The following is a 9,699-nucleotide window of genomic DNA, read 5'->3' as shown; positions in this document are numbered from 1 at the left end:
GTGCTGATTAGACTTCCTTGTCCTGTTCCTGATTTTAAGAAAAACTCAACTTTTCATTATTGGGTATGATGTTAGCTGTGGGTTGTCATATATGGCCTTTATTGTGTTGAGTTACATTCGTTCTGCACCTAATTTGTTGAGAAGTCTTATTATGAAAAGATGTAAAATTTTGTCAACATTCTGTACATGACTGCTAAGTCCATTTGGTCTAAAACAGTTCAAGTACAGTGGCTCCTTTTTCATTTTGTGTTTCAGTAATCTACCTATTGTTACAAGTGTGATATTCAACTATCCTACGATTATTGCATTGCAAATTCTCTCTCCCTTCAGATCTACTAATATTTGCTGTACATATTTACGTGCTGTGAAATCGGTTGCATCTATATTAAAAGTTGTTACATCACCTTGATTGACTTTTTATTTATATTGACCTTTTTACATTTTTACAGTTTTTCACTTAAAGCATATTTTGTCTGATATAAGTAGCTATCACTACTCTCTTTGGTTTCAAAGTCCATGGATTTTTTCATCACTTAACTTGCAGTCTGTGTGTGCCCTTAAACCTCTTGTAAGCAACATATAATTGAGTGTTTTATTGTTTAATCCATTCAGGCCATGGGAAAATTTATTTATATTCAAGGTAATTATTGATAGTAAGAACTTACTGCTGCCATTCTATTCTTTTCTGGCTGTTTTGTAGATCCTTTGTTTCCTATTTCCTCTCTTAATGTCTTCCTTTGTGATTTGATGGTTTTCTGTAATATTATGCTTTAATTCCTTTATCTTTTTCTTTTGTATGTCTAATATACATTTTTGCTTTGTAGCTACCACAAAGGTGATGTAAAACATCTTATAACAGGATTAGCTGTACTTATATCAGACCTTAGTATTGTCACTTGAATGATCCTTGTTGAGAAGACCTGTGGGAGATCTTCAGTGTCTGTGAGGGGTGTCAGTAAACTCATCTGTGGCTCTCTGCCCAATAACCAGGCTCTAGGGCTGGCAATCATGAAGGCTGTAGCCAATGATGTGTTTCAGGGCAGAAGTTAGTTGTAATCATGAGTGTTCCAGCACAGGCCACCTAGTGGTGAAGGCTGGGTTCAGAGGTATGAGTTGAGGCTGAGTAACAGTGCACATGTGGCAGTGCTTGCTGTCAGCCTACACATGAATGATTGTACGGCCATCTGAGGTTCAACAGTAAGATGAAGTCATCTGTGTATGCATGGGCAGCTTCAGGAATAAGCTGTAAGTGTGCACAAATGTGCAGCTGCAGGAGCCAGCTGTGTGTGTAGGCAGTATTTTGGAGGTAGGAGACAAGAGGCATGGCAAGGTGCCTGTTCAAGCCCAACTGTGGGGCTGGGCTGGCAGTGTGCAACAGCCCAGCTTCAGTGGCCAGTCTTGGGTGTGCAAGATGGTGGGGCTAGAGCCTTCAGCAGGGGCCCTGGGACTATTTGTGGGCACAAGCACAGTAGCTACACTGGGTCTCTGGGACAAAGCACCTGCAGAGGTAGCAGCTGGGGTGACTCCACAAAGGAAGTCATGGTTTAGTCTCCTGGAAAATGCCAATGGATACTGTAGTGAGTCACCTAGTTGGGTTAACTATTGTGAGAGCAGCTCAGGTGGTTCTACAGAGGGGAGAAGAGGGAAGAGAAAGAAAGAGAGAGAGAGAGAGCGAGAGAATATCATCTGGTCAGGTATCTGGTGACTGTCAATGTTGCTTGATGAGTCCCTGGGCCCAGGTGTCTGCAGCAGCAGCAACTGTGACTCTGGGTGACTCCAGGAATAGGGAGTGTCTAAGGTACATGGAGATTGTGAAGAAAAAATACTGCAGGGCTTTTGGTGGCAAAAACTACAGAGGGTTTTCTGCTCTCTTGTTGGCAGTTTTCCTCAGTGGTGAAAGCCACTAGGCTCCTCTGTAAAGCGAGTCAATGATGTTAGTAATCAAGAACATGCAGTAGTTCTGGGCAATGGAGTAGTTCTGCAGGGGCTACACATCCACCAGGAGGGTTGTTGAGGCCCTCAGTGGAGATGTCTGCTAGAATCCTGTGCTGAGCAGACCACTAGGGTTTGCTCTGAGACTATTCACATGGCTGATACTGATTGAGCCTGTCCCCTTCTTTTTCTCAGCCATCTCCAGGTGTCTCAGTCATACCAGTTCTCCCACTGATCTGTGTAGAGTGAAACTAAAGCTGGTCATTTGGGCAACATTCCAAAAGCCTGAGGAAGCTGATTGTATATCCTCCTCTTATTTTCCGTGCAAGGTGGGCAGGCATGCCAGAGAGGTCCCACTCCATGCTGAGAAGTGCCAGCTTGAGGAATGGGTTAATGCAGGTGAAATGATTCTTTTTATACTTTTTGTGTGGTTCTTTTTCTGTGTGTGTGTGTGTGTGTTTTTTTTCTTCACTGTATTTCAGAGGCTCCTAAGTGGACCCCTAAGCTCTTTCATTTAGTTTTATTCACAACAAATTGTTGCTCTTTGTGGGAACAGGAAGGCTTGATCGCAGACTCCACCATATGATGATGTAATTATTTTCATAAATTTTTAATTACAAAAAAGATATAATTTTTTTGAACATAAACTCTGATATGCCATCTGCAATGGAAATATTTAGTCTTTGCCTTTAAGAGGCTTTCATGTATTCAATGATTGACATAAGTCAATAGGCAATTATAATACAAATGTGAGTATACAGTGCTATGCAAACACATGAAAGGGACATTTATCATATTCCAATGGATAAGAAAAGGCTTACCTTAAGAAATGACATCTAACCTGTGAGTAAATGGGAAATGAAGGAAAATCGTTCAGGCAGAAAGAGCACCATGTTTCAAGATCCCTAAGACCAAATGTGGTAAGACCATGGGGATTTCCAGGAATTGAAGTAGTTAAGGATTGTTTTGAGAAGTAAGACTAGATAAGCACCTCTTAATCAGATAGTGAAAGGCCTTGGCTAGAATTTTAGAATTCGGAATTTATTCTGACAGTGATGGGAGCTCATTGATAGGTTTTAAACAATTAGACACAAATATTTATTGAGTGCATACAATATGTAAGTATTATAATAATTGCTGTGTGAGAATGCAAAGGAACTCTATTATCAAGTAAGTTAAAGACAAAAGAGAAACATAGAAAATAACAAGTAGGTGCTAAAATGTGTGTCTTCTTGCTAACCGTAAGTGCAAAAGAAGCTAAAAAAAAAAAGAAAAAAACGTCATCACTGGGGCCAGTATCAGTCAAAATTTTATTTTTATTTTTATTTTTAGAGACGGAGTCTGGCTTTGTCACCCAAAGTGCACTGGAGTGCAGTGGCGTGATCTTGGCTCACTGCAACCTCCCCCTCCCAGGTTCACACCATTCTCCTGCCTCAACCTCTTGAGTAGCTGGGACTACAGGTGCCCGCCACCACACCTGGCTAATTTTTTTTTTTTTGTATTTTTAGTAGAAACGGGGTTTCACCGTGTTTGCCAGGATGGTCTCGATCTCCTGACCTTGTGATCTGCCTGCCTTGGCCTCCCAAAGTGCTGGCATTACAGGCATGAGCCACCGCGCCCGGCCTAGTCAAAATTTTATAACTGTCTTTTTTTTCTAGCCTAGTGTGTTGGGGTCCGCGTGTTTCCTAAACAAAGGAATGAACACACAAGACAACACAAGACAAGACAAACATGGTGGCTGCCTCGAATGGTGCACTCTGCTTTATTTTATACAGTCATTTGTGGAATGTTGCCAAGTCACAAGACACATTGTTGTTTTTCTGACCTTTCCCTTTCTGGATTTTCAAGATGTTTACACATAAACAAGCCCCCAGGGCCTGCTGTTTGTAGCTGGCTCCTTTGTCCTCCCTGTTTACAGGGAAGGAACGCCCTGCTTCATTTGCAAGAGCAGGACTTATCAGAACGTCTCATTTGTGAGCATGTAGTCCTCTACATTTCCCCTTTCCTTATTTACAAGTTTGAATTTCTTTTAAAACCATCATTACATGTTGGGCTCGCTGGGATTCGGTGTTTGCCCTTTGGCACCGTCTACAGCAGACTGTGAAAATGACAAAGGCAAGAACAACAATCAATACATTACCAGAAACAGAGGTCAGCAAAGTTTTTACAGGGCTCATAGGGTTCAAAGACGTCAAACTTCGTGCAATACCAGTCATCAAATCTGCACCAGTCAGGAACGGTAACTGATTGCGAAATGTTTCAGAAATGTTCTGTGTTAATTCGTGTATTTCTAGGGAAAGATTATTATGACCAATTAAAAGTCTCTTTATCTCAGTCCAATTATGTACAGTGCTGTTAAAAGGAACAGGAGTAATACAAAATTGGGTAGTATTCCAATCACATTTCAACAAAGCTCGAGTATTCAACACTGTTAGCTGATCTCCTATCCAAGAAACCACTTGTTCCAAGTTATCTACTCGTTCAGTCAGATGAGCATCTATGTCTTGTTGTTGTTGCCACAACAAATGAGATTGTTCATGCCATTGTTGTATGAATTCTGCATTTTGTACACTCTGGGGTAGAGCTAGTCCAGCAACAGCGGCGGTGGAAGCAATTGCTACAAGTCCTATCACCACGGTCACGAGGATTCCAACCATCCTCCGACTGTGGTGGACAAGATCTTGCATAACCTTGTAAATTTGAGTAACACCAGCAGATTCACTCCAAGTATGTGTTAAGTTTACAGGTAGCCAGGTTTCTTTTCTGGCTCTTAGTATATATAAATCGGAATGAGAATCATTCCAATTATTATTCCACCAAGTAGTATTTATACAACTTAAGAATGTACAATTGTTCGTACAGTTAACTACCCCTGTATAATTATCCCATTTAAAAATTCCTGTTAACAACAAATAAGGTTTTCTTACACGTGCAATAACATATCTAGAACTATTTTGATGCAAAGATATATGGAAAGGGTTAGCAATATTAGTAGTAAGATTTAAGGACATGTTTCCCGTGAAAGTGAACATTGGTTTACCAGCAGCTAGCAACTTCCAAATATGACTTTGTATTTGTGAGGTATTAGCCAAATGCGGCATAGGGGGTGATAAACCACCATCATGCCAAATAATAGTTTCATTGCCATCTGCAGCGATGCTGTGATTACCTTTATGCCAACGCAGGTTGACATGGCTGAATTTAGTCTGAAAATCTCCATGTAAACTCCAATCTGCAACAAGGTATTTATGACTCTTCCCTTTTACTTCTAACAACAATCGTGGCCCACTACCTCTACATCTAGTCCACTCTAGTTGGGAAACACCTCCGGACACATCGGGGATGGGGCATAAAGATAATGTACTTGGCAGAGTTTCATTAAGTACTGCAGTATGATTATACTTAAAACTTTGAGTCACAATAATCATGGTAAAGGCAGAGATATGACTATGGTTATAGCAAACAGCCCAAGCCTCATGAGAAAGATGCAGACAATGTGGACTATCCCCAAGACATATAGGTAACCCTTCAACCCCAAATTGATATGAACTATTTACTGTGCCAGTGATCCTGGTTTAAAAAAGGCGATGGCATCCAAGCAGTATCATTAGTAAATACTGGGACTTCTCTGTCTCCCCAGGCCACACTTTGATATAAGGGTGGAAAAGGAATATAAGCCCAGTATGTAAATTCTCCAGCCGTTACCTGACAATTTACTACGGCCAGCATAGCCAGGAATAAAGTCAGTGGGGTTTTGGGCTGCCCAGCTTGTTGAACAACCCCTTCAGCTTCTTAACTTTTTCAGTTGTCCCCATGTCAGGGGCTCCGCACGTTGAGTTCCGAAGGTGAATGTTCTCTGAGTGCTCAGATTTAGCTCCTGGAATTCCTTCAGGAACTCTTCGGATTGGCTCCTCTTTGCCACGGCACTGTTTCAACCGTCGAGATGGAAACCACTCGTCTCGGGCACCTGTACGGACAAGAGCGTAGCCTCGGCCCCATTGTAAAACTTTTCCTTTTAAATATTTCCCTTGTAATGAAGGATAATACACCCACAGATTACTGTTTTGTGTCTTTTCTAAAGGCTGTTAAAAATGTTTCACCGCTGCAGACTGCTGTAATTGGCACCAATGGTTGAGAAAATTTAAAGTAAAAAGGGCTTTCAGAATTTGATGTTTTGGGGAATCGCGCCCATCTCCTCCTTTTAGTTTTAAAAGTTGTAATTTTGGCTCTTTCAATAATTGCTTGACCTTGACTGTTAAATGGAATACCAGTGGAATGATGAATATGGTATAAAGAGAGGAAGGCAGCCAATTTGTGAGAGCAATAAGCAGGGGCATTATCAGTTTTTAATTCAGCAGGGACTCCCATAACTGCAAAGCAAGTAAGTAAATGAGTAATAACAGAGTCAGCCTTTTCAGAGGGTAATGGCGTAGCCCACTGGAAATGTGACCACATATCAATAGTATGATGAACATATTTTAAACGACCAAAGGAAGGAACATAGTTACATCCATTTGCCAAATGTGATTTTGTTGAATGCCTTGAGGATTAATACTTGGACTTAAAAAAGGTGCAATAATAGGAGCACAAGGTGGGCAGGCTCTGACAATAGCTCGGGCTTGTATACATATGTAACAAACCTGCACGTTATGCACATGTACCCTAGAACTCAAAGTATAATAATAAAAAATAAAAATAAATAAATAAAAAGAAAAAAAAAACAGAAAAAAAAAAAAAAAAAAGAAAATCACCGTTGTAATCCTAAACTATTAGTATGATGTAGTTGGTGCTCATCCTGAGCCTGTTGGACACTGCCAATAAGTAAAGAATCAATCTCACTATTGCCAAAAGATAAAGGTCCTGGCAAAGCTGAATGAGAATGAATATGAGTGATAAAAAAGAGGGGCAGTGTGGGAAGTAAGAGTTACAAATAATAAAGAAAATAATTTTTGTAAAGGAGTTTGAGGAAATAATGGTAAAGAAGTCTGAGAAATATATTTATTTACATATACAGCATATTGGGAATCACTAACTATATTTACAAGGGGTTTGAGGCCAGTCTTGTTTGAGGCCAGTCTTGTAGAACCATAAGAATGGCAAAAAGTTCTCCTTGTTGTACTGATTTAAATGGATAGTGAGAAATTTTTGAATTGTCTGAAGTCCAGTATCCAGCCTTTCCATTGCTTGAAGCATCAGTAAAAAAGGTGGGACCTTTAACTGGAGTGTAACAGATAGGATTATATGGCAGTAAAGAATATTGTTGCAGAAAAGCAAATAATTTATTACTAGGATAATGCTGAGAAAAAGAACCAGTATACTCAGTGCAAGCCACTTGCCAACCCTCATGAATTTCCAACAGAGATTTAATGTATTGATTAGATAATCAGGTAATAATTTTTATAGGGTCAGCACCAAGCAACTGACGAGCTCGATGTCATCCTTTAATAATTAATTTAGTCAATTTATCAATATATGGGTGAATTTTCTTAATGGCTTTATTAGCCAAAAACAGCCACTCCAGAATATTATTATTTTGGTGTAAAATGGCCGTTGGTGAATGGGGAGTATGAAAAAGACACAACGAAAGTGGAAGATTGGGTGCAATATAATCAAGGTGAGCTTCACTAATTCTATTTTCTACAAATGACAATTCTTCTTCTGCTACAGGGGATAAAGTCCCCATAGGTTGAATACAAGTATTTACAGCTCTAAGATCAGTTAATAAGTGCCATTTTTTTTTTTTTTTTTTTTTGAGACAAACAGGGGAATTCCATGCAGAAGTACTTGGTTCAATATGCCCCTCGGCCAATTGTTCCTTAACTAAATTCTTTAAAGCCTTAAGTTTTTCTTTAGATAATGGCCACTGTTCCACCCAAACAGGAGTTGTAGTTTTCCACTTTAATTGTAAAGCTTGAGGTTTGTGGACAGTGGCTAAGAGTTTAAAGGATTGTAGCCCATTTTGAACATCATATTTTTGGCAGCTGAAGAAATATGAGGAATGCTTAAAAAGGCACCAAATTGTTGTAAAAGATTATGGCCCCAAAGGTTAATATTAATGGGAACAATATAAAAGAACACTTTTCCTTGTTGTCCTTCAAGGTCCTACACAGCTCAGGGGCTTGACACTTTGGTAGACTATAGAAGCAGTACCTAGGCCGGATAGAGTAACTGATACTTGTTTCTTTTTCCAATGATCAGACCATTGAGCCAAACATATAATAGATACATCCGCTCCTGTGTCGACTAATCCCTCAAAAAGTATCCCATTAATTTGCAATGAACATAAAGGTTTTTGATCAGAAACTAAAGTTTCCCAGAAAACAGTTTTCCCAGTACTACCGAAACCTCCTTGATGAGACACATCTCTAGATAAGAAAGGAAAAAAAGGCAATAAAAGTAATTGTGCAATACATTCCCCTGCCTCTAGGCGCATAAATTGTGAGACTTGTACCATAATAAGGATTTTATCAGTAAAATCAGGATCAATAATTCCTGGGACCACCATTAACCCCCGCATAGCGCTGCTGCTTCGACCTAGTAAAAGTCCTACATGTCCCTTTGGCAAAGGACCACACACTCCGGTAGCCAACTTATATATTCCTCCATTAGGAGATAAAGTATAAGGTTGGACAATAGCTAGGTCAGCAGCGGCACTCTGCTTAGGGGCAGCATAAAGCTGAGAAACTGGGGTAGGGTAAGATGTCTTTAAGGAGGACTCGAGGTCATTCCTTGATGTTGTAAGCCACTGCTCACTGGGTACTGGGGTAGGCCTGCATTGTAGTTGTTGGGGCCCCAAGCCTGCAGGCCCCGGCTCCCATTTCCCAAGAGGCGTGACAATACATTCCCACTTTTATCAGTTTTTGAATGGCATTCATTGGTCCAATGTTGACCCTTGCCACATCGTTTACACATATCAGATGGTAACCTTTTTTCTTTTAGAGTAGAAAAGCCTAATTTTTTTGGCATTCCTTTTTAAAATGACCGGGTTTCCCACATAGATAGCATATACCTTGTTTAGAATTGCCTTTTAAAGCCTTAGAAAGTGCCCCAGCAAACAATTGAGCATTGTAAATAGCTCCTCCAACACCTGCACAAGCCCAAATGTATTCATCTAAATCAGCTCCACTAGCTTTTAGAGGATGCAGCAATTTTTGGCACTCAGGATTAGCACTCTCAAAAGCCAGAGTATCCAAAAGAATTTAAGCAGCAGGGCCTGAACCTACAGTCTTTAATACAGCATCTTGAGGACAGGCTACGAAATCTAGATACGGCTCAGTGGCTCCTAGTAGGATCTTTACAAAAGATAAGGAAGTTTTACCCGCTATTTCAACCTTAGTCTACGCTTTTATAAACAAGGCTTTAATCTGAGTGAGAGCAATATCATCTAGGCCTGCCTGAGCATTAAGAGTCGCGTATTGTCCCGAACCCGTAAGCTGCTCTTCAGTAGGTCCTGGGGGATTTCGGGTAGCATTTTTTCTAGCTTGTACTCTTGTTTCCTCCCACCACCAACTTTTTAATTGAAGCCATTGTGAACGATCAAGGACAGCCTGTCCCAACGTTTCCCAGTCAAAAGGAATCATCATATGTCCTAAAGAGAAGGAATCGAGAAGGCCAAGAACAAACAGCGACTGAGGTCCATAATTAGAAATTGCAGCGTTCATTTCTTTCAAAAATTTAAATTGTAGGTCTGTAAAAGTCACATTCTGGCCACCGTTTGGGAACTGAGCATTGGGGCCGAAAGCAGCCTGTGTTATTGGGAATAAATCT

At 40.3% G+C, this 9,699-nt stretch overlaps 1 protein-coding gene across 4 annotated transcripts in view; it reads right to left on the bottom strand.

Moving 5' to 3' along the window:
- Positions 1-3,667: 3,667 nt before the first annotated feature.
- LOC103232075 (endogenous retrovirus group K member 7 Env polyprotein-like) overlaps positions 3,668-9,699 on the bottom strand; it is a 159,127-nt gene continuing 153,095 nt past the window's right edge. For 3 of the 4 annotated variants that reach the window (XM_037994680.2, XM_037994681.2, XM_037994682.2), the window contains one exon: positions 3,668-5,899. In XM_037994680.2, the coding sequence (XP_037850608.1) occupies positions 3,939-5,360 (1,422 nt within the window). In that variant the 5' untranslated portion in view covers positions 5,361-5,899 and the 3' untranslated portion in view covers positions 3,668-3,938. The other variant, XR_005239113.2, reaches the window with a different exon arrangement.

The sequence above is a fragment of the Chlorocebus sabaeus genome, chromosome X (genome assembly GCF_047675955.1).
Source record: "Chlorocebus sabaeus isolate Y175 chromosome X, mChlSab1.0.hap1, whole genome shotgun sequence".
NCBI lineage: Eukaryota > Metazoa > Chordata > Mammalia > Primates > Cercopithecidae > Chlorocebus > Chlorocebus sabaeus.
This window is presented reverse-complemented; position numbering and strand designations above follow the sequence as displayed.